Raw genomic sequence first — 24,200 nt, forward strand, 5'->3', positions numbered from 1 at the left:
AGCTGACACTGTTCCTGGCTCTGCAGGGTCCCAAGCTCATCCCCCACAAATGGCCCAGCCCCCTGAGGGCATCTCCTACGAGCTGCAGGGTGAGTTCTCCCTTTTCCCCACAGACTTGGAGTCCTAGCAGAATGGCCTCCGAGATCAGGGTGAGGACCATGTGCCAGGTCTTCCTAGACACCCCTTCCCCAGACAAGGCTCAAGGAACCCTGAATTCTCTCCCCTTCAGCCTCTCTGACCCTCCTGCTTCTTCCCCAATCCAGAGGATCCTCAAGCTCAGCCTCCAGCCCCTCAGAGACCCCAGAATCAGGGAGCCCTGATACTCTTCCCCTCCCAGCAACTTCTGTCCCAGGTTGGGCAGAGCCTATTCTGCGGTGATCCCTAGAGGCCTGGGCTAGGGTGGCCTGTAGTGACCTCAGTGGGAGGCCAAGAGAAGACCAGACATCTAAGGCTGGTCCCACAGATGAGATCACCAGGTTTCTGTGGCCAAAGGAAGTCAAACTGCTGCTGATTATCCAGATGTATGAGAGAGAAGGTCCTGAAGAGCGGGAGCGAGTGCTGGTAGGGCTTGTGGGAAAGGCTTGGGTGGGAATGGCTATGTAGGGAGGGGAGAAGGGAGGAGAAGTGGTGCAGTGGATTGGGCCAAGTGAGGGAAGGTAGATGGATGAAGGATTGGGGACTGATCTTGGAAGCTGGGGGGCTATGGCCATACGAGGTCCACATGTCCAGGTGGCTACAAACAGATTTTGTCCCTTTTTCTCTACCCCATTGCCCTCAGGCACTGCTACCCTGGCGAGCCTACTTACTTCACACCTCTCTCCCCCTTCGGGTGAGTCCCTACCCCCACCCTCCCAAAAAAATCACCAACCCCCACCTCCAAACTCTAGGCTTTCCCAAACTCTAGGTTTCTGGGCCAGGCAAGGTTAACAGGGGATTTCCGTAAACAAGCATTCAACAAACGGTACTGGCAAAGTCCCTACTTCATGTATTTCAAAGATGACTTGCTGCTGCTCTGGTCTGTGTGGCAAGGTTGGCTGGACTGAGCCCTGAGCTCTGAGCTTGAAGATGGCCATGGGACGACTAGCCTAAGGAGTTTGTGTTTTATCCAAGGAGACGATGGGCAGGGATAGCCATGGAGGGAACTTGGCTTGGACAGGGCTTGACTGAGAAGCGGTCGACTCAGTTCCTCCCTGGTGGAGCATATCCGTTAGGCCTTCAGCATGCTCAACCTAGCCAGGAAACCCCTGGAGAGACAGGGAGTCAGAGCTGAGCTAAGCCAGTATTATTCCCCTCCACCCCTACCCCATAGGTGGACTGCACGTTCAGTTACCTGGAAGTGAAGGAAATGATTCTTCAAGAGATTCCCCCCCAGGTGAGGTTCTGCTTCCAGATACCCCAACCAGGATTCCCTGACTAGGCTGCAGCCAACTTGGGAGGCAATCCTTTCCCAACTGCCTTCCCAGCCGTTTTTTAAAATTTATATTTTCCAATTAACAAAAATTTTTTTCCTCTCCCTCTCAAGCAAAACCAATCCATGGACCAAAATTCTAAGTCTCATTCTGCACCCTGATTCCATCCCTCTTCTGTCTGGAGGTGCCTAGCATGCTTCATCATTGGCCCTCCGAAATCCTGCTTGATTATTGCACTGATCACGGTTCCCAAGTCCTTTAAGAGTGGTTCTCTTTATCCTGTTGTTAATGTATGAATTACTCTCCTGGTGCTGCTCACTTCCCATAACTGCATCACTGTTATTTCTTCCCAGGTTCCTCTGAACACAACCTTTTCATCATTTCTTACTCTGTGTAACCTGGGCTTCTCTGGGCATGTCCAGTTCCAAGTTGGAGCTGCCCTTGAGAGGCCTTTGGATTTTTCCCTTCTCACTGGTTCAGTTAGCAGTTTTCACTCTGGAAAAAAAAAAAGCAGTTAAGGATGGCAGAAAAGAGCCCAGCGTGATTGGCCTAACCTCTCCTGTTTTAAAGATGCAGGCAGCCTATCAAAGGAAGCTACCCTCATCCAAGTGGTAGGGGATGCAGTGGGCTCCATGTTGGGCAAACTAGACAGACTCAAAAGGCTCCTGCAGGGTATCTCCATGTTGAAACTGGGCCAGAGAAGCCCAGGTTACACATTATCATAGTATTCCATTACACTTAAATGCCATAATTCATTCAGCCATTCCACAGCTGATGGACCACTCTCCTACTCCTACTTAGTTTCCAATTCGTTGCCACCATGAAAAGAGCTATTTTAAATATTTTTGCACACATGGTTCCTTTATCTTATTTCCTTGATCTCGCTGGGGTCGGGGCCTAGGAGAGGCGTTGCTGGGTTAAAGAATGTGCACGGTTTAGTGCATCATTGCAATTCACTTTCCAGAATGACTGGACCAATTCCCTGATCCAATGAGTGTATCTACTGAACCTGGTTTCCCACAGCTCCTCCAAAGATTGTCATTTTCCAGTTTTGTCAGCTTTGTCAATATGGTTGCTGAGGTAGAATTTCAGAATTGCTTTAATTTGTATTTCTCTAAACATCAAGTGATCTGGGGCACTTTTTTCATTCAGCTGTTGATACCCTGGGTTTCTTCCTTGAGATCTGCCCATTCCCCTCCTTTGACCCCTTTATCAGAGGGGGAGAGCATCAGCTTTTCTGACCATCAGGTGATAATCGAGCTGGAACTGCTGCCCAAGCTGACCATGAAACTTCCTGCTCTCGGGGCCCTGGAGCAGTTGGCCTTACACATGGCTATGTCTATCCGGAAAGTCTTCCCAGAGACTTCACCCAGGTGAGGGCTTTCTGGGAGCAGGGCCAGAGTGACTTTCCCTCTCCTTCCCCTCACCCCCATCTCCACCTTGCTGGAGCTGGGGGCCCACATTAGGTAGAGAAAACCCTCCAGGCAGGGGCTTCTCTCTCCAATGTAGGGGTGGTGGTCTGTTTCTTGCTTCCCTCTCCCACCTCTCAGGAAGCTGTTCCGGAAGTCTCCCTCAACCCTGCTGGCCCGACTGGAGAAACGAAGTAGCTCCCTGGAGGAGGTGACACTAGGCAGCCTTGGTCCTTGTGGTGAGGAGGTCCGGGAGGAACAAGGGCTCTGGGCTGACTCTTACAAGTCCCAATAGTAGTACTCAGTCCTTCGGTGCTTCCAGGTTTATAAAGTACTTTCCTCACAACAAAGGGCGCCGTGGTTAGAAAGTCCCAGGCTTGGAACCAGGAAGATTCATCCTCCTGATTTCAAATCCGGTCTCAGACACTGACTAGCTGTGTGACCCCAGGCAAGTCACTTAACCCTGTTTGCCTCAGTTTCCTCATCTGTAAAATGAGTCAGAGAAGGAAATGGCAAACCACTCCAGTATCTTTGCCAAGAAAATCCCAAATGGAATCATGAAGAGTCAAGCATGACTGAACAACAAAATTCCTCACAACTGCAAGGGATTAGGTAGAACAAATATTTTCCCTATTTTAAAATAGGGAAACTGAGACCCAGATTTGCCCAGGGGAGTTATACAGCTATCAAGTGGAGAGTTGAAATATAAATTCAGATATTAGGACCCCTCTTCTCTCTTTCCTTTCTTCCTTTCTCTTCCCCTTCCTTACCTCCCCTCCCTTTCCCCCATGATGCCTTAGGGAAAAAAGGGAACTGAATCTCTCCAAACCTGAGCCTTCAGTTTTATAAAGTACCTTTTAATTCATTAGATTGTCAACTACATGAAGTCAAAAACTCTGGCCTTTTTATTTTTTTACATTCCCAACAACCAGGACAAGGTTTTCAGCATATCAGGATCTTAATAAATTTTTAGATTTATTAAAGTGAATAAGTGAGTTCAATGAGAGGTGGAAGCAGAGTGTCATGTGAACCAAGCATAGAGCCTTTCGCCCAGGCTTGACCACTGTCCTCTGCTGAGTCTTTCTGTCCCTCTGTCACTGTGTTTGTCACTCCTTCCTTGTTTCTCTACGATATTCTCTCCCGTTCCCCTCCACACCCTTGACGTGGTCATTATCCTTGTCTGACTCTAGGAGGATTCTCTGAGACCTATGCTGCTCTGTGTGACTATAATGGGTTCCCATTCCGGGAGGAGATCCAATGGGTGAGACTAGGGCCCAACAAACATTTATTAAGTACCTGCTGTGTACATATGTAGCTAAGATACCGTTCCTGTCTTTATGGGGTTTAGAGTATAATAATTTCTAAATAGGCCATGGGGGAGGGGGTGTAATGATTGTGGGAAGTTTGCTATCATGGTGGGGGCAAGGATGAAGCTCAATCCTCCAGGAGTCAGTGAGAGCTGGGGGAGGGGGAATAGGGTGAGGGGGAATAGGAGGAGGGGAATAGGGGGACCCTCCCACCCCCTACCCCAGGAGGCACTAGCCTTACCCTGGAGGTGACCCCGTGTACTTGCTGAGCCCAGGATGTGGACAATATCTACCATAGCCAAGACTGTCGGAACTTCAGCCTAAGAGATTTCAGCCATCTGCACAGCCGGTGAGAGCGGGCCACAAACTTACAAAGGGGGAAGCTGAGAAGAAGCCCAGAGTAGAGAAGGAACCCAGTTCCACATGCCTTCTTAATATTATGGGATTTAGATCTAGAAGGGGCCTTAGAGATTATCCAGTCCTCTTTCTATAGATGAGGAAGCAGACCCAGAAAAGGAAAATGACTTTGCCCAAGGTTCTACAGGTGGCAAGTAGCAGAGCTGAGATTTGAAAGCAGGTCTTCTGGCTCCAGGGTAACTAGGTGATAAGAGGATAGAGGAAGGGGTGGGGACAGCTGGAGTCAGGAAGACTCCTCTTCCTGAGTTCAAATCCTGCCTTAGATGCTTTCTAGCTGTGTGACCCTGGGCAAGTCACTTAACCCTGTTTGCCTCAGTTTCCTCATCTGTAAAAGGAGCTGGGAGGGAAATGGCAAACCAGTTCTGTATCTTTGGCAAGAAAACCTTCAAATGGGGTCACTGAGAGTCAGACAGGACTGAACAACTTCTGGCTCTTGGGCTTGTTTCCCCAAGGGTACAGTAAGGTGGTAGTTGGGAAAGCCGGGTGAGGTGATCCAGGCCCCTCGGACTTTCCCCTGCCTCTCCTGTGACTGCGGGGGCGGGGGGGGGGGGGCGGAGAATTAAGGTTTTGTCCCGACTCAGAGCTCAGCACTGACTGGATTTCCCCCCCACCCCTCTCCCCAGGGACGTGGCCCTAAGTGTAGCTGCTTTGTCTTACAACCTTTGGTTCAGCCGCCTTTCCTGCTCTGACCTCAAGCTGGTGAGGAGGGACAGGGAGTGGAGGGAGGGCAACAGCACGAGGAGAGGCATAATCATTTATTAAGCTCCTACTGTGTGCTAGGCACTGTCCTAAGCGTAGCGGAAATGGGGGGTGGGGGTGGGAGGCGAGTTACTTAGATGGATGGCAGAATGCCGGGGCTATTAGAAGGGTCTCTGAACACGCCGCCCCTCACCCTCCCCCCCCCCCACTTCCCCACTCTCCCCCTCCCCAGAGCCTGGAGGTGTCTGAGCAGATACTCTACATGCTGAGCAAGTCGTCCCGGTTGGAGGAACTGGTGCTGGACAACTGCGGTCTGAAGGGGTGAGGAGATGGGGAAGGGGGAGGGAGGGGGCGACGGGGCGCGCAGAGAGGACTGGGGCCAATGCGGGACAAGTCTAGGAGTCCCAGCACCCCCGTCTCGCCCTCCCAGGGACTTTGCGCAGCGCCTGGCTCAGTCCCTGGCGGAGCATCCCCGGTCGGCCCTCAGTGCTCTCAGCCTGGCAGGGAACCCTTTGGAGGATCGAGGTACCAGCCTCCAGCTCGGCCCCCACCCTCTTAGGGCCCTCTCCTGGGCCTGCCCTCACCTCGACCTCGGATCTTTGCCTCTTTTTTCACTCCTGCCATTGGCCTCGCCCCATCACCCCCGCTCCACCCCCCCCGAAACCAGTCCCGGTACCTCCCCCTTTCCCCATACCCTCCTTTGACCCCTCCCATCCACGCCCTCTCCTGGCCCCGACCCACCTCGTTATGGGACCCTGGGCCTTGGGGGGTGAGTGCCTACTAAGGAAAAGCCCGGGATTCGGACCAGGTTCCATCCCTTCCGGAGTGTGTGTGTGTGTGTGTGTGTGTGTGTGTGTCTAGGTCCTGTATTGGGCCTCCACCACATTCAGCTGATTCAACCCCCACCCCGAGCCGCCACGCTAGCTAGTGTTTTCCCTCCGAGATGACCTTCCTAGGTTTCTGGATATTAACTTGTGTGTTTGCATGCTATCTCTCCTTTAGAATGTAAACTTTTAGAAGGAAGGCTCCTCATTTTTGCCTTTCTTTGCATCCACAATGCTTAGCACGATGCCTGGCACATTGTAAGCGTTTAACAAATGCTTGTTGACTGACTGCTGACCCACTGTGCTAGGCATTGGGGGAGACACAGAGTTTAGGTAAGCGCAGACCCTCTCCCTTAGGGGGCTCAGAGTCGGGCCCTGGGAGAGGATAGGGGCGTTCGTAACCTGAATGATGTGCCCCCGGGAGCCTGCCTCTCCGGTCTGGGGCGAAGGCGCTCAAGGATGCCAGTACAGATCTGGAAGGGTGTTTGAGACCCTCATCCTCCCCCTCGCCCCTGCCCCCCAAAGGGTCCCCAGTCTTTCCTCCCTCCCTCCAATTCCCAGGAGTGACAGCGCTCAGCCGCCACCTGGAAAAGCGTCCTCGGGCTCTGACGAGGCTCAACCTCTCCCGGACAGGGCTGACCACCAGAGGTGGGGGTGTGGCCTGAGCTGAGTGGGGCAGGGCGGGGGAATGGGTCGGGGGAGAGGGCCCCTCCTGGGCCAGAGTGGATAGGGCTGTGGGGATGGGGATGAATCCCACCTCCTGACCCCTCCCCCCACCTTCTCCTCATGTCTCCTCTTCCAGGAATGAGTGCCCTGGGCCAGGCCCTACTCACCAACTCTGCCTTTGCTTCCTCCCTAACCCACTTGGACCTGTCTGGGAATCCTGGGGCTCTGGGGATCACAGAGGATGAAGGGGTGAGTAATCCTACCCTCTAAGCCTAAGATTTCCCACCCCAAGCTCTGATCCCATGGAAGCATGAGCAGTGGGGTCACAGCCTAGATCTTATAGAATGTTTAGAACTCCAAGAAGCTTAAAGGAGCCATTCACCTTCCCTCTCTTTACAGACAAAGAAACTGAGTCCTGGAGGGGGAAAATGACTCACCCAAAAGCAGGACTAGGGCTAGAGTTAAGGTTTCTTCAAGGTCCTTGCTACTGGACCAGACTATCAAAGCCATGGGGGGGGGGGGAGTCCTGGGGGTTCCTGCTGAAGAATTGTGTCCTCCCAGGGTCTCTACAGTTTCCTGAGTCATCCCAACGCTGTGACCCACCTAAACCTCTCAGGGACTGACTGTGCCCTGGACATTGTAAGGAAAGGGCCCTAGCCCACCCACTTCGGGGAGGGGGGTGGGCAGGGTGGAGAAGTGTGCCGTGTGCCTTTAGATCCTGCTGGAAGAACTCTGGAGAGGGTGGGGCAGGGTGGAGCTGGACATCATGAAAGGAGCTCCGGACAGCAACCCTTCAGAGACAGTGCTAGACACAAAGGGGCTGAGGAAGCTAGATTCTGATCCTACCATGGCGTGGGGGTCTGAGGGTGGTGTCCACCAGCTCTGACCACCCTGGCATTCTTCTTTCCCCTCCCAGCTGTTCCGGGCACTGTCTCGAGGTTGCTGTGCCAACCTTGTTCATCTTGACGCTTCCAACAACATCTTCTCCCACATGTAAGAGAAGTCCTCCCACCTAGGCTCCCCTGCAGGACCCCAGGAAGGGCAGGGCCCATCATAATGAAGAGGAAGGAGGGGGGCTGTTTGACATCTCAGCTCAGTTAAGCTCCCCTGGCAGACCAGGCAGACCAAGCAGAGAGGGAAGCCTGTCTAGGGGTGTCCCTGGGTCAGTCAAGGAACAGGGTAGGACAAGTCAGTGTCCACAGCCTAGAGGAAGGGCCACTGAAATGGGAAGTCAGGCAGAAGGGTAGGCCTGTCCCTGATCCACCCTCCCTTTATTCCACTCCTCCCACAGAAGGAGCCGGGCAGTGCCCTCCTCACTCCAGTCATTCTTTAGCCAGGCAAGGTCACTTCGCCATGTGGGTTTGGCAGGAACCAAGTTGCCTTCAGAGGCTCTCAGGTGAGTAATGAATGTTCTGTTCGGTTCACCTCCCAGTCCTGGGCAGAGGGCAGACATCCAGCCCTCCAAGGGCGGGGTCAGCCTATTCTGTCCATGAGGGATGGACATTTTTGGTGGCTCCCAATGGGGTTTGGCTGGGGCCAAAAGGACCCTAAAATGGTGAATTTCTAGTTGGAAGAGACTCAAGAGGTCATCTGATCCCACCCCCTCATTTCACAGATGAGGAAACCAAAGCCCAGGCAGGGGAAGTGATTTTACCCAAGGTCACGGAGGTAGTAACTGCCAAAGATGGATTTGAACTCGGGTCCTCTGACTCCAAAACCTGGGCTCTCTTTCCACTGCAGCACCCTAATTCTTAGCATATAATGAAAGAGCAGGCCTGAGGTCATCAGACCTGGGATCAAATCCTGGCTGTAAACTCATGATAAACAAGTCACTCCCCTTCCTTAAGCTAGTGTCCTTATCTGTAAGATGGGGATGAGTAGCCATGCCATGCTCAGGACCACCACCCTCCTTCCACAGGAGCCTTCTTCAAGGCTTGGCCCTCAATACTCAACTCACCGACATCCGCTTGGACCTCAACACGTGTGAGGTGAGGCCCCTGGCCCTCCCAGCCCTGCTCAGTGCCCCTGTCCCTCTAGCCCAGAGAGCATTAAGCAGGAGGCCAGGAGGCTATGACTGTTTCTGCCTTTGACCTGCTGGCGGGGACATATCTAGCTAAAACTGCCTGGGGAAAATTCAGGTAAGCTGGACATAGGGATGCATTTGGCATGGAGGACAATCTCACTTTTGGGGTATAGTTGTGTCTGGAGGAGACAAGCTATACCCCAGAGTACCAGCCCCTGCGGCCAAGGGGGTTAGAGGAAATGACAGGCCCCAGGAGAGAGGTTTCATGGCACCTGCAGAGGGTATCTAGGTGGGGCGTAGGAGTAGTCGTCGATTTAGGGAAGTGCACCTCCTCCCCCCGCCAAAAAACCCCACCATGTTAGAATGCTGGGGCAAAGCCCCACTCATCTGATGCCAGTTACAACTTTGCTTGTTGGGTGACTGGGGAGGTAGAGAAGGGTAAGGGAAATCCTCAGCATCTTCAAGGTAGGTTGGGCAAGTCTGAGGGATGGAAAAGAGGCCCTGACAGTATTCTGTATGCCCCTCCCCACAAAAAAACACAGCTTCGTTCCGCTGGTGCTCAAGTGATTCAAGACCTCATCTTTGACATCAATTCAGTGAGGGCCCTGGATTTGTCTGACAATGGTGAGGATTACTGAGGTGGGGAAGTGAGGGACTCCCTTTACTGTGGGGCCTAGGGAATTTTTTCTGCCCTCTGGTGGGGAGGTGGAGGAGTTGGGGCAGAGAGCTGTTGTGCCCCCATCCCAGGCTAAGCCCTGCCCCACAACTACCCTGCAGGCTTTGCCCCCAGAACCTCCTAAACCCTTCCCTCTACCCCCTGCACCTTGTCCACTGGCAGAGACTGATCCTTGTCTGGAGTGGCAGGGAGATGTTGAAACAGCTGCCTCTCTGAGTGCCCCAGGGAAAGAGTCTGCCTAGCTCTGGAACTCAGAATTACATTAGCATGGGAGGAAAGGATAGCACATGGCCCCCTTCAGATGAGCTGTGATTGCCTGTTCCCTAGGTTTTGACACAGACATGGTAACCTTGGTGTTGGCCATCGGGAGGAGCAAGTCCATCCGACATGTGGCTCTGGGGAAGAACTTCAACATTAAGTCAAAGTGAGGTGCACCCCCAATACCCCCTACCTTATAGAGGATTCAATGATGACCCTTAAGCCTCATGACTGGCCAGTTCTGTCACTTCAAACCAATATTCAGAGCTTTCGCTATTTTAAAAAATTGTCCAAGGATGGAGCCCCCAGCTGGAAACCCGGACCCTCCTAATGCCCCAGTCTAACTCCCTGGTTCAGAGATCTGCTCCGCCCCAACCTGGATTCTCTGACTCCTTTCCTCTGCCACTCTCACCGTATCTGGGTGTCTTTCCCAGTTGTCTCTGTCCTACCCACTGTATCTCTTGTAGTTTGGAGGATGTAGACCCAGAAGATTAAAAAAAAAAAAGCTGTAAGGTTTATTTATAAGGGTAAAGAGATTACGAAGTCAGAAAAAATACAGAAAACCTAGATTGTTTGACACGTTGATGAAAGAAATCTACCTCGTCCCAGACTTAGCAAGACCTAAGCTTTCTAATCTAAGATATAACTACAGTTGCCCAGGCCTAGCATGAACCATGACATGGCCTTGGGATCCTTCCAAATCCAGAATAGCGTCTTGAGCCCAGAGGATTCTGTTTGTATTCCCCTTCACAATCCCAGGCTCTCTCTCAGCCAGTTGGGAGTCTTCCCTCCTAATAACACAGTAGGCTTGTGGATGCTATGCTCATATTCCCATGTAGGCAATGAACTAAATCACTTTCCTCCCCTGCTCAAAAACAAAGAAGGAAATAACAAAGATTGGGTTCATATCACCTATTAGAAGAAGAAGAAGAAGAAGAAGAAGAAGAAGAAGAAGAAGAAGAAAGAGGTGGAAGGGGAAGAGGAGGAGGAGGAGGAGGAGAAGCAGAAGAAGAAGAAGAAGAAGAAGAAGAAGAAGACGAAGAAGAAGAAGAAGAAGAAGAAAGAGGAGGAGGAGGAGGAGGAGGAGAAGAAGAAGAAGAAGAAGAAAGAGGTGGAGGGGGAAGAGGAGGAGGAGGAGGAGGAGGAGAAGGAGAAGAAGAAGAAGAAGAAGAAGAAGAAGAAGATGATGAAGAAGAAAGAGGAGGAGGAGGAGGAGGAGGAGGAGGAGAAGAAGAAGAAGAAGAAGAAGAAGAAGAAGAAGAAGAAGAAGAAGAAGAAGAAGAAGAAGAAGAAGAAGAAGAATCCCATCTGACAGTTTGCAAATGTTATACTTCCACAATCTGATACCATCATTTGCTCCTGCTCCTTTTCATAAGCCCCAGTGGTTCCTTCCTCACATGATCAGCTCAACTAATGAGCCAGTGGCCTCTGGTTCAGTTTAAGGACCCACAACCTACCCACAAACATACATGAACCCCACCCTTGCAGCATATGCCCTCAATTTGAAGCCTTCTGTCTTCCAAGTTTTTACTCTGATAAGCTTAGGGCCTCCCACCCACTCTCTTTTCCCTCCCCAGGGAGTCCCTTGGGGATGTGCTACACCGAATTGTCCAGCTCACCCAAGACGATGACTGTGTGAGTATGAAGGGAAGGGGCAGAAGTAATTAAGGGGTGCGTTGTTGGAGGCTTGAAGTCAATGTCCTACCAGTGCCTCGAGGCCTTCGCTGCTGGCATCCTTTTGGTGACCCCACCCACCTCTGTCAATGACCCCCACCCATTCCCACAAACCCAGCCCCTACAGTCTCTCTCTGTGGCTGAGTCAAGGCTGAAACTGGGCACCAGTGTTCTGCTGAATGCCCTGGGCAGCAACCCTAGCCTGACGTCATTGGACATCAGTGGCAATGCCATGGGGGACACAGGTGCCAAGATGTTGGCCAAAGCCCTGCAGATCAACACCCAGCTCAGGTGAGAGGGACAAGGGGACAGGAAGGGCAAGAGGGGCAAGGGTCAGTGTAGGGTCATGAAAACGGGTATGAGAAGGAAGACAAGAGTTACTTAAGACTAGAAGAAAGAAAAGCAAAGGTCGGGGATGGGAGGGTGGCAGGGTGGCGAGACGGGTTGGAAAGGGGAAGACAGAGCAGAGGGGACAGGAGGGAGCTGGGCCAAGGCCAATGGAAATGTGTCTGTGTGGCCCATTGCTACCTCCAATTCTGGTCCCCTAGGACTGTGATCTGGGACCGAAACAACACCACAGCTCAGGGGTTCCTGGATGTGGCTCATGCCCTAGAGGGGAACCACACACTGAAAAACATGCCCCTGCCTCTGAGTGACTTGACCCAAGCCTATCGAAGCAACCCAGAGCGAACCTCTGATGCAATACATCAGGTCTGGGCTGGAGGTGGGGGGCAGTGGAAGGAAAAGGATGGGACTCTGTAGGGGGCAAAGACTGGAAGGTGGTATAAGAAAAGGAGGGGCCTCAGACACTCTGGGACACTCCTACCTTCTTCCCCCAGATCCAGGCCTGTCTCTTGAGGAATAATCACACACACAGAACCCTGCCTGACCATGCCTTCCGCCTGCAACAGGGAATTGTCACCCGATCTTCTGAACAGGTCAAGCCTGGCCCTGTGTTCCCTTCTCTGGAGTCTCTCCTGTGCCATGGGAAGGGGCTAGGCTGATCTAGGCTGGGCTTGGAATGGATGGGTCAGTCTAGACCTTGGTGTCCCAGGGCAAGGAGAACAGAAAGGCCCCTGCCTCTCCTGCCCTATTGCCTCCAACCCTCCTGCCCCTGGACTCTTCTTATCTTGTCTTCCTGTCCCTAGCTCCCCTTCTCTTGACTCTCAGAAACAAAAGTCACCCAGGGTCAGGATACCAAGGTCCCTGGGGATAAGCGAAGATTCGGGGGGTTCAGGGAGCAGGTGTTAGAGACGTCTCTTCCCCCACTCCCAGATGGTGAACGAAATGTGCCTGACAGTGCAGGAGCACATGGAGTTGCTGGGCTGCTGGCCCAGCCCTCGGGGTGAGGCTGCCTTGCGCCAGGCTGAGGAAGCTATCCGTGATGCTAATTTCTCCATCAGTGTGAGTTCACCCACGCCAACCCCTCTGGTATCTAATCCATGCTTCAAGCTACTGAGGGCCTACTTGATGAGAGCCTAGCAACAACCTCTCTCTTATTTAAGAATTAATAATAGTAATAATAGCCAATACTGATATATAAATTTAAGGTTTGCAGAGCACTTCACACGTTAACTTGTTTGACCCTCAAAACAATATTATGAAGTTGGTGTTATTACTTACAGATGAGGAAACTGAGACCAAGAGAGCTTTAAGTGACTTGCCCAGAGTCACACAGCTAGTAAGTGTTCAGTGCAGGATTTGAATTCAAGTCTTCTTGACCTTAAGTCCAGTGTCCTAACCACTGTACCACCTACCTGTCTGTCTGCTGCCTTCTGCCAGTCCCCCTGATCCTATTCCAGCCACATCACTAAAGGTATCTGCTGAGGCCAGTTCCCACCTGAGCCAGAGTATCAGAGTCTAGGCTGGGGTCGTGGGCTGGAGCCAGCCTTCCTCCGCAGAGGTTCCTCCATGTTGCCCTCACTGCAGATCCTGCCTGTGCTGTATGAGGCTGGAAACTCCCCATATCACAACAGCCAGCTGCAGCAGAAATTAGAGATGCTCCTGGAGGAGGTGGGCCAGGCCTGTCACCAGGAGATCCAGGTGACCTCCCCTTTCCCCTCTGCCAGCCCATATCCTGACTCCCACCTATTCACATAAGGGCTTCCCCTACCTCCAGAGCACAATAATGACCCTACTTGCCCATCTGAGCACAGGTCTTCCCAAGAGGGCTGCTTGAGGCCTAGCTCATCTCCATCATGTTTGTGGAAACATAGTGATGGTAAAGGGATAGGTTCTGCCTTTCTCAAGTCAGTGCCTCTCACCATAGTCTGCTAAGTCCAGAGAAATTGAGGTGAGGAATGAAGGATGTCCATAATTTAAGACAAGAGTTAGGTCAGTAAAATATAGCTTATTGCTCCCACTGTGGAGTTCAATGTCTAAGGCTTCCCTACGCCCTCTGAAAATGCCCCACACCTTCCAAACCAACTGATTCCCACCCCCTTTCATATCCTCTGACCCTAATGTCCTGTTGACTCATACACCTCTGACCTCCATGCCTTTGCCCTCTCTGCCTGTGCCTCAGTCTTTTGTGCAAGCCACGCTGGACACAGTTCAGAGCTTGTGCCCAAGAGTGATGCAGAAGGCCGGCCGTCGGGAGCAGCTGAGTAGTGCCATCTCGGGCCAGGTCAGCCGGCAGGACCACCTGGGCCTCAGCCTACTCTTGGAGCAACTTCTCAATGATGCCTTCAGCAAACTCAAGTAGCCTTCTGCCCATGGGATTGTGGGGAGGGAAGAAAAGGGGAGGGAGCAACACAGCAGTGGAGGGCTAGTCCATGTCCTTGATTCTGATCTTCAAATCCATTTCCCATCTTGGCCAGTGAGATCCGACTGTCTATCACAGCAGCTGCTGCAGAGCGAATCATTGCCCAGGTAGTGGAGGACCTGAGTGCTGCCCAGAACCGACTGGTGAGCCAAGGGGAAGGGGAGGGAGCCTCAGGAGGAGGAACTAGTGGTGAGGACCTAATGTCAGGTCTACACAACTCACCCTCTCATCCCTATGATCACATTTATTGTGTGGGGCCACTAAGCGAGATCTACATGCAACCAAATGCTTCTGCCCCTTCCTCTTGTCCCTGGCTCTTCATGCCATTGAGCAGTGCCCCCTTAAAGAGTGGACATTGGCAGAACACGGCTGCCCACCAGAACCTACAAATTGATAACGTCTTCTGCCCTGTTCCCCGGTCTTGGGGAGCCACCTCAGGGCACTGTCTTCCTGGTTTTAGGTGGAAAGCTTGTCTCAGAACACACCAGAAGCACCGCCTTCCCCACTTCTCACAGACTGTGCTGAAGTAGGGGCCAGGAAGAGTGGGATTCTTCCACATAAGGGAGAGAGAAGTCCTGGAGAGGGGGAGACAGAAGGCCTTTCTTCCCTGGGGGAGGTAGGTGGCTTCTCACACTAGTTCCCCTTCCCCATCAGCAACATAGGACCCCTGAGGGTCTGAATTCTCCAAGGAGAGGAGGACATGCCCCATACCCCATCCCTCAGTTCATCTTGTGTGATCAATAATCTAAAATCATAAGACTATTTTCCAGTCCCTCAAATTCCCACTAGTGAATTCCTGAATTATCTGAATTCTCAAGACAATCTGATCTCCAAATCTTTGTTCTCCAAAAGTGACAAAACGAGGCCCAGGCTCAAGGGCCCACTTTGCCACTTATTACATCTGTGACCTGGACCTCCTAGAGGAAGTAAGCCAGGCCAGCCAGCAGGACGTCCAAGTGACTTCACCTTTTTCCTCTACCAGCCCATGCCCCTGCTTTCCACCCACTTATAAAGATTTTGGGCACAGAGCTCCACCTGCCCCCAGAGCACAGTGACTATCCTTAAAATAGCATCTACCTCCTGACTTTATTTGCCCCATCTGTCAAATGAGGGCATTGGACCAGCTCTGGGAATTTTAACACTTTTTGTGCCATGGCCCTCTTTAGCAACAGTCTGATAAAGTCTCTTCTTAAAATCCTGTTCTTAAATGCACAAAATCAAATACAGAAGATTGCAAAGGAAACCAACTCTACTGAAGTATGGTTATCAAAATATTCTTTAAAACAGATTCATAAACTGTAGGTTAAGAACCCCTGGACTGGAGGATCTCTAAGGTCCCTTCCCGTTCTGGGACTCTATCAGACATTGACTTGATTATGGATTCCGAGCCTCTCAGAATTCTCTTCTTAGAATTGTTCCATTCTTCAGGGAGGCATGAACTGAGCCTCCAGACCTTCTGCCCACCTCCTCCCCCAGAGACCTTCTGTGCTGAGGCAGATGGGCTGAGGCCTGGTCCTGTCTTTTTCCTTCCCCACCCCCAGGATAAGGTGGCCCAATGGAGAAGAAATAAACACAATCAGAGCATCCGGCCTACCCCTGCTGTCCGAAGTAAGGCCTGGGCCCCTGCCCCTCTGGCTCTCAGTGTCCTTGGAGGGGAATGGAGTAGGAATGGATTTTTCCAGAGAATACCTATCCTCAGGGCAAGCCTGCCAGAGAGAGTTTTGTGCCTATGGCCGAACTGGCACTGCTCAGACCCAAATACTTAGTTCCTGGGAACCTTTTCCTCCAGGACCCCTGAGTCATGAGCAAGACTATGGGAGAGAACCCAGAGGATACCAGTGCCACTTTAGGGACCCCCCCTCACTATTGATCAGTTAGACACCACAGGCTCTGGCACTGGGAATGACTGGGTAATAAGGGTAGGGAGGTGAGGGAAAGAATTTGGTAGGGAGGGAGTATACAGTTAGGACCTGATCTCTGCTTCTTCTACCTGCTCAAATCCTTCTCTGAGAATGCTAAGTTGGGGGAGGGGGTGTCATGATGGAGAAGCCAAGTCGTGCCCTTTGGTGATTCTGCCCTGACTCCGGGCTGGGGGCTACTGGCCCAGCGCAGCACCCCACACCCGTCCAAGACCAGGTCCGAGCTCCTAGTCCTCCTACTCGGGGAGTGGCAGCCGCATCCCTTATGGGGGCCAAGGCCTGAGCTTCTTCAGCACCCAGGACAGCGCCCTCGGGCCGACTGGGAGGAGAGGGGCTGAAAGGGGGAGGTGCCTCTCCCTCCGCCCTGGGCGGGGTTCCCCGCCCCCCCCCCGCCCCCACCTCACACACACTCCCTTACTGCCCTCAGTCCTCTCTCCCCCCTCCCCGCAGGTCCCTCGGAGGAGCCGGAGCTGGAGCCGGAGCCGGAGTCAGAGCCGGAGCCGGAGCCGGAGCCCGAGCTGGCGGCTCAAGGAGAGGATGCAGAGCCCGGCGGGCAGCGGGCGGGGCCGTCACTTAGCAGCAGCGCCCCAGTCTCGTCCCAGCCCGGCCCGGTCCCGACCCCGCTCCCCGCAGTCCCGGAGCTCCACATGGACCTGCCTCTTGCCAACCAGCCGCTGGACCACCCCACCCGGGCCCGGCCAAGGCCCCGCCGCCGTCACCACCAGCCGCCCAGCAAGGTCCAGGTGAGCCCGGCCCTGCGGCCCAGGGATGCAGGGGTTGGGTTGGGGGGGGGGGAGCGGCCAGGGGGATGCAGGCAGGATGCTCCTCGCGCTTCCGGCCCAGAGATGCGGGGGAGATGCAGGATGCCTCTGGCTCTGCCCGGCCCAAGGATGGGGGGGAGGGGGTCGGGAGTGATGCCCCTAGCGCTGCCACGGCCTTCCCTCCCCCCCCGGGGGAGCTTCCTCTTCTCTCTGGCCAGCCCAACCTGCCCACTGGCAACACCCTACCCCAAGAAGTACGTGGTGTGGGGGGGCCTCAGGGTTGCTGTGGTCACAGGACCAGGAAGGAACTGGATGGTTAATTAGCTGGGAAAGGGAGTTGCTGGTGAGGATGGGGGAGGGGGGCTTATGTCTGTGTGCAAAATATTTCTATGTGAATGACTGTATGTACATCTGACAGTATGTAAAATAGGCTGTCACTTTGTGGGAGGCAGGGTGAGTGCAAGTAAGTGGATGGAGCTATGTACAACTGCCTGTGTGACTGTGTGACTGCCAGTATGTGACTGTACATGTGGGATTCTGTGTGTACATATATTTAAGGCTAGGGAGAGCAGCTGTATGTGTGACTGTGCATGTGTGTAAGAGAAAGAAGGCTGTATGAGGGATTCCATGTACCTCAGCCTATCTGTCCATGATGGGTTTCTGGATCTGCCTGGGTATGTGTCAGTGTGTGGGTGTGGGTGTGACTGTGTGGGGCTGGGGTTGTATGTACCCACGGGGAACCATGTATTCGACTCTCTTCCCTATGTCCCTGGAAGGGGTACATGTGTGTATGTGCATGTATATGTGTATATGAAGAGGGTGGAGATTGGAGACAAGTGAAGGGTCTGAGGGTTTTAGGGGCCCAAAGTTGCTACATCCTGGTTCTGACACCCACTCCAGCTACCCCTAGTCTCCTTGCAAGGCTGACCCACCTGGATGAAGGTCCCTAATCACTCCCTCTTCCTTTTCCCAGCCCCCTCCCCAACTCCCCTTGGGCTCAACATCTAGCCTCCCCCTCATCTTCCTACAGTAACACAGCTTGAGGCCAGGCAGGTAGGGGGGAAATAAGAAGGCAGGAAGCAGGGGGCAGGAGCTCCAACACATGGGGGTGACTTGGCCTCCTGTATACAGGGAGGAGGGCCTAGGGAACAAGAAAGGAATTCAGGTACCTGAGAAAGTGTTCCTGGAGACAGTGAGATGTGTACATGGAGGAGCCTGGCCATACTTCTAAGGCCTGGATGCTCACCCTAGGCAGGGAGAAGGGGGAAAAGGAGGAAGGAAAGGAGACAAGGAAAGACAAGACAAGTGACCTGGCCAACCCGGAGATGCTAGAGGCTCTGTCTGCCTCCTACTTATCTCTTGAGCCAGTGTATACTAGGATACTAGGCCTGAATATTAGGCATGGACAGTAGGAAAAGGACAGATCCTGGGAGCCAGAACTCTGAAATCTAGGAAATCACCCCACCCCAAAAACCCCAACAACAACAAAACAGATCACTATGTGGGTGGGAGTTTGAGATGTGAGGGAGGAAAAGAACCCAGCCTTGGGCCTACTTGCTTCCTTGAAAGTGCCTCTAGGGCCCTGAGCTTCCTATCCAAGCCTCTACCCAACCACTGCCAGAAATCACTATGACCCTGTGACCCCATGACCCTGCTATAGTCTCCAGTTTGGGGACTACATAGGGCTTCAGATGTGAGAAAAAGGGTAAGACTGGTTCCTACCCCACAGCTAGGCAGCCAGGCCCATGGGCACTGACAAGGACAGGGCCCTTTATCTTTCCCCAAGGTCCCCATGCCCTATAGTTCCTGCCCTCTGCTGCCAGCTTTTTCCCTTCCTCCCCCACCTGCCTGGTCCTGAGCTGTGGGAAGTTGAGGGGGAGGCTGGATGTTGGGTATTGGGGCCAAGAAGATATCGAAAAGGTAGGGAGATTTGCATTGCCGAGTAACTGGGGGATCTTCATCCACCACATGGGTCAGCCATGTAATGGTTTGAGTAGGGGGGCTCTGCAGCAAACAGAAGGAAGGGGAAAGTGGTGGGAAAGAGAAGGCTGAAGTCTCCCCAGCCAGTCTTCTGACGCAGCAGGAGGAGAAGAGAAGAGGGAGTGGAGGGGGGAGGTTGAAGGGATGGAGGGGAAGAGGCACTGCAGGGAGGTGCTCAGAGCAAAGGCTGGCTTTCCAACGGGGTGCTGGGGAGGCAGAAATCGTGGGTGACTCTGTGTGAGTATGAATGTACCTTTGGTTGTGTGTGATGGTTTCTGTGGGTGTATGTGAATGGTGGCAAGAATGTGATGGTGTATGTGAATGTATGACTAGGACTAACTTTATGTGACAGTGTGTGTGAGAGAGAGAGAGAAGGGGAGAGAGAGAGAGAGAAAGAGAGAGAGAGAGAGAGAATGTGCCTGTTTGTGCATGCGACTGGCTTTTTTTGTTCGACTGTTTGTGATGTAGACGAATGTGGCCATCTCTTATGGTCCTTCTCTTAACCATTTTCCCACCCCCCACCCCACCCTACCCCCTTGGCACCTGGGATGAGTGCATAGCCCTGCCCTACCCAAGACTAGAGAAGAGGAGATTGGAACTGGGAACCAGGACTCCAGGGTCCCCAGGATACGGGAAAGGTGGGCACTAGCCATGCCACTCCCTGCCAGGGGCTCTACCTGCTTCTGCTCCAGGTTTCCTGGCCCAAGAATTTGGTCTGGGAGGGAAGGAGCCTTAGATGAGTTCCTGAGGTGCCCTGTGCCCCCAGGTACCTCCCGTTGTGCCTGAGGAGGAAAACGGCCTTAATGCCCGGGTGGACGAAGGTGTGGACGAGTTCTTCTCCAAGAGACTGATACACCAAGAGAGACTGTAAGTGACTCAGGAAGGGGAGCAAGTAGGGATGAGACTGACCAGATGAGAGAAAAGGGAATCAGGAATGACTGGCTAGAAGGGACCATGACTATGAGGCATGAGAGTTTCCAGGGCTGGAAATACTTGAAGTTAGATGTTCTTGGGGCTGGGATTCCCTTCAGCTGGGAGTAAGGCTTTGAAGTATTCACACCTGGGGAGCAATTAGGGCTGAAAATGACCTTGGTTAGTCACCACCTGATTTTGGATTGAACAAATGGAAAAGTCTGATCATGTCATTCCCTACTCAGGGTGAGGGGCTTCTCACCTCTGGCATCAAAACACATTCTTCTGTTCAGTTTTTAAAGCTTTTCATAACTTGGCTCCTTCTGACCTTTGCAGTCTCCTTCTGCACTCCCATTCTTTGATCCAGTGCCACTTGGTCTCCTTGTTTCTTACTTTTGTTTGAATCTCCATCATTTAGCATAGTGCCGCATGTGGTAGGTGATTAATAAATGCTTACTGACTGATAGAAATGAGTGTCTGAGGCCAGGAGTAATGGGGATTGGAAGGGGCCATTTCTGGGAGTAGCCAGGAATGTTAAGTCAGTCGATAAACACCTTTATTAAGCACCTACTATGTGCCAGGCATTGAGGCTGGAATTAGCCAGGCTGGAAGTTTCTAGAACTAGAAATGACCATGATTGAGAGGAAATAGCTAGGAGTAATTAGTATTGGAAGGGACCGTGCCTGGGAATGACTGGAGCCAGGAGCAGCCAAGTTAGGAATGTCTAGGCAAGCATGGTAGTGACCAAGCCAAGAGTAGCTGGAGCTCCATCTGACCAGGCTGGAAGTGATGAGCCAAGTGGCCAATCTACAGGGTGTTCCTAAAGTCTGGACACAGGCAAAAATGCATATTTTCAAGAAATAAAATGAATGAAATTTTCAACATAACTCCACATTGCCATCAATTTTAGCACATTCCCCCCCCCCCGTATGTGTTCAATCGAGTGTGTTGCATCCGTGATTTTCATTAAGTACACCTTCTCCTTTAGCGTACCCCAGAAAAAGAAGTCGCTGAACAACAGTCTTCGGTGAAACGGTTAATGAGATGTTAATGAGATTCCTGTGTGTCCAGACTTTAGGGCCACCCTGTAGAAGTAGTCAGGCCTGGGAGTGATCAGGGTTGGAAGTGACCCCACAAAGGCCAGTCACCTCTCTTGCTCTTAAGATTAGAGGGACGCTGGGCGGTCTCTCCTATGATTCCACCCCATTCTACTTGACTCTGTCCCTATAGGTGGTCCCCTCGGGATACAGTCCCTGAACCTGGGACCCCTGTCAGCTCCCGAACACTCCGGAAAAAGCTGGGCACCCTTTTTGCCTTCAAGAAGCCACGGTCAACTCGGGGGTCTAGGGCTGAGCCTGACACCAGCCCTGGGGCTCCTCCTCGAACCCGGAAAGCCGCATTCAGTGACCTTCTACGCCCACCCAGCCGGCCTGGCCGAGCAGAGGAACCTGGAGTTGAAGGGAGTTTGGAAGGAGTACCCAGTTGCTCCCCAGATCCTGCCCGTAGGAGTCGACCTCGTTATGCCAGAGAAGGCAAAGCTCATTCTATGATCCTGCTTTCTGCAGATGAGGAAGAGGCCCTAGGTGGGCGGCAGGAGAAGGTGAAGGCCCCCTCTATCTCCCATTTCTCCACCCACAAAGCTGGATACATAGTTCCTGTCTTCACCTTCTTGGTGAAGCATCCTCTTTCCCCCAAGCTGGGGCTCTTCCGGGGTGTGGGGTGAGGGCCCTGCACTTGAGCTGCCCCTCTTCTGGATCCTCCCTGACTCCTCCCATCCCCCACAGCGTCGACCATTGGAACGAGGAGACACAGAGATGCCTCCATCCTTCGAGCAGCGAGTACATGTCATGCTTCAGCGAATCGGTGTGGGCAGGGGAGGTGGAGGAGGTGACAGCAAGAGGAAGCAGGTGAGATGGAGGAGACTGGGTGATAACGAGGGAGTTTCCCTGGGCTGTGCAGAACAGCACTGACCAGGGCGGGAAGTGGGAAATACTGTGACACCTGATCAAAGGGACCTATGGGGGACTTGTCATCTTGGGAGTGTTGTGTCAGGGGCAAAGGTAGCCCTTTGAGTGACTGGGAGGGTGGCAGGGGAGGGGCCCTCTGATTTCACTATTCCCTTTCTCCCCCAGAGCAAAGATGGGGAGATAAAGAAAGCCGGCTCCGATGGTGAGTGGGGTCTCTGCTTGAGGGAAGAGGGCCTTGGAGTGCCTCTTTTAAGGTTTGGGTCAAAGCCCCTCTAACCAACTCAACCAGCAGTCTTCCCTCCTCCCCCCACCCCAAGAGTAGGGTGGCAGAAATGGACTAATGGAAGGTGGGGCCCTGGGACATGGGCTGGAAGACAAGAAGACCACAGTTTCAGCGGCCCAACCTTTGTCTTCCAGGAGACATCATGGACAGCTCAGCTGAGTCGCCGCCCCTCTCTCTCAAGTCCAGAACACACTCAGTGTCTGCAGGTAGGTGGTGAGGGGTGAACCTCTCTGGGGCATGTGTAGATATCTTTTCACGTCTCTCTCCAAACCATCTTTCCACATATGGTACTCTTGAGTACATAACCCTGCCCCACACAGGACCAGAGGTTGGGGGAGGTGCTGATGGTCTGGAAAGTTTGGTGTCTGGGTGGGAAGGCATGATTGGCTGAGTGTTTAGGTCATTCCTGACTTCTGCCCCCCATACTCTCTTCTCAGATTCATCGTGCCGTCCGGGACCAGGAGGCCGGGGGCCGGAGCCTGTGGCCTGGAAGGCCCTGGGCCGGCAGCTGAATGCAGAACTCAGAGGGAAGGGCTGGGACCGGCCAGGACCCCGGACACCCTCCCCTAACCTGCTTCAACCTGAGCCCAGCTTCCCAAGCCCCTGTCCCAGCCCCATCCCATCCCCTCGGCTGTCCCCCCGAAGAGCCAGCAATGCTGGGAATTGCCAGCTCACCCAGGACAATGCCCTGGGAACCAGGAGCGAAGGTATGGCCAAGGGACATCCCTAACTCAAAACTTCTTTTCACAACAGCTAGCCAGGCCAGGGGACCCAGAGTCAGAAAAGGGCCTCTGCCCATCTCGAAGTCACAGTCTAGTGGGGAAGCCAGTTGTTGGACATTTAGTAATACATTTAGAGAATGACATAAGCCAGGATACACCTCACTGTTCTACCTCAGAACAGACCAAACATAGAGATCATTAAGATGGAGCGGATCTAGAGAGGCCTCAGATAGAAGGGGACCTTAAACTTGGGTACCTTTCAGCCTTGGTTCTAGCTGTAAAATGGGGGTCGTTGTAAAATGGAGCGATGGTTGGTAGGAAAGCATTTTCCAGGCTTACAGAGCTCTAGAGATGAGCTGTCATGGATGGATGAAGTAGAAATTGAGCAGATGGAGATTCCAGATAGGAGTGATATGACCCAGGATGGCCAAAAATAGGGCACGTGGCTGGAAACAGTGGTGGGGACAGCTAGATGGACAGGACTCAGAAAGGCTTCGTCATGGAAAGCCTTGCACATCAGGCTCTCCGGGGGAGGCATGATGCTGTGGGCAATGGAGAGCCACTGAAGATTCTGAGAATGGGATCCGTTAAAAGAATTCATCTCTCTGGCAATCTGCCTGATTTGGAGAGGGAGACCACCTATTGCAATCTGGTCTAGATGAAAGCCTCGAGTAGTGTGGAGGCCACTGCAATGGGGAGAGGCCAGTTTCAAGAAGCTAGCGTAGAGAAGCAGCCTGGTGTGTCATAAAGAGTCACCGTAATAGCAAGGACAACGGTCAGGTAGCACTTGAAGGTCTGCAGGGCCCTTTGTGTGTCTCATCTGCTCCCAACCACAACCTGCAGACAATCACCTGAAGCCCCGAGCTGTCTTGGCCACCCGAAGAGCTGTATCTGTGCACGAAGAACAGCTCCAGGCCCCAGCAGGTGAGCGCAGGTTCCCGAGCACAAGGAGAATGGAGGAGTCAGAAATGAAGGGACGCACTATAGTGGGGTGCTAGGGCAGAGGAAGGATGGGCTGGGATCACCCCCAACTCCAAGAGTTACCCAGAACCTCCCTCCTTCATCCCAGCAGCTACGTCTCCCAGCAGAGAGGTGCCCCTGCGGCTACATCGTTCTCCCGTCCTCAAACGTCGTCCCCGGGTTGAAGACCCCTCATCATCACCGAGCCTGGGTAAAGAAGCAGGGACTGGGGGTGCGAGGAAAGCATCAAGTGGAGAAACTGAGGCCAAAGAGCTAGTGATGAGGGGGTGTAGGGGGTCGGTCAGCAGAGCTAGGGCTAGGCCTCAAGTGCACTGTGTGCCTCCACCTACAGGATCAGCCATGAGCACAGAGCCCCGGCTGCTGCCGCCACCGGATGAGCTGAAACCAGAGGTGCCTGCCAGCCTGGAGTCTGTCCCCTTGACCACCCCTCCCCCAGCCACAGACCAAAGAGTGGGCAGCCAAGCACCTGCCACCCCCAGCCCCTGACCCAACCCTCCACCCTCACATCTTCAGCCGCATGAGATTATTTTATTAAAAAACTCAAACCTC

At 53.1% G+C, this 24,200-nt stretch overlaps 1 protein-coding gene across 5 annotated transcripts; it reads left to right on the forward strand.

The window, feature by feature from the left end:
* On the forward strand, positions 1 to 24,200 carry CARMIL2 (capping protein regulator and myosin 1 linker 2). Of its 5 annotated transcripts, none has more exons than XM_036751836.1 (39): positions 1 to 89; positions 464 to 561; positions 779 to 829; positions 1,310 to 1,372; positions 2,658 to 2,782; positions 2,960 to 3,057; positions 4,009 to 4,079; positions 4,401 to 4,474; positions 5,166 to 5,241; positions 5,474 to 5,562; positions 5,672 to 5,766; positions 6,627 to 6,713; positions 6,868 to 6,980; positions 7,293 to 7,370; positions 7,648 to 7,724; positions 8,023 to 8,127; positions 8,650 to 8,719; positions 9,297 to 9,378; positions 9,758 to 9,854; positions 11,266 to 11,323; positions 11,481 to 11,653; positions 11,911 to 12,073; positions 12,202 to 12,300; positions 12,638 to 12,766; positions 13,292 to 13,405; positions 13,887 to 14,062; positions 14,182 to 14,269; positions 14,587 to 14,742; positions 15,668 to 15,734; positions 16,496 to 16,788; positions 19,553 to 19,653; positions 20,929 to 21,298; positions 21,483 to 21,605; positions 21,831 to 21,867; positions 22,083 to 22,154; positions 22,386 to 22,655; positions 23,514 to 23,594; positions 23,743 to 23,841; positions 23,983 to 24,200. In XM_036751836.1, exons 1-39 carry the CDS (start codon positions 50 to 52, stop codon positions 24,135 to 24,137), a joined length of 4,413 nt encoding a protein of 1,470 aa, XP_036607731.1. In that variant the 5' UTR covers positions 1 to 49; the 3' UTR covers positions 24,138 to 24,200. The 5 variants fall into 5 exon arrangements, with proteins under 5 accessions (XP_036607731.1, XP_036607730.1, XP_036607733.1 ...); XM_036751835.1 differs by having other exon boundaries at positions 23,740 to 23,841; positions 23,983 to 24,168; XM_036751838.1 differs by lacking the exon at positions 23,514 to 23,594.

This window comes from Trichosurus vulpecula, chromosome 3 (genome assembly GCF_011100635.1).
Source record: "Trichosurus vulpecula isolate mTriVul1 chromosome 3, mTriVul1.pri, whole genome shotgun sequence".
Taxonomy (NCBI): Eukaryota; Metazoa; Chordata; class Mammalia; order Diprotodontia; family Phalangeridae; genus Trichosurus; species Trichosurus vulpecula.

What these genes read in the sequence shown, in the direction of transcription:
- CARMIL2 (XM_036751835.1), top strand. Translation starts at nt 50, where the DNA reads ATGGCCCAGCCCCCTGAGGGCATCTCCTACGAGCTGCAGG. An exon ending in AAAGAAAGCCGGCTCCGATG is followed by an intron (nt 21,868 to 22,082) that starts GTGAGTGGGGTC and finishes TTTGTCTTCCAG; the next exon opens with GAGACATCATGGACAGCTCA. An exon ending in CCTGGGAACCAGGAGCGAAG is followed by an intron (nt 22,656 to 23,513) that starts GTATGGCCAAGG and finishes CACAACCTGCAG; the next exon opens with ACAATCACCTGAAGCCCCGA.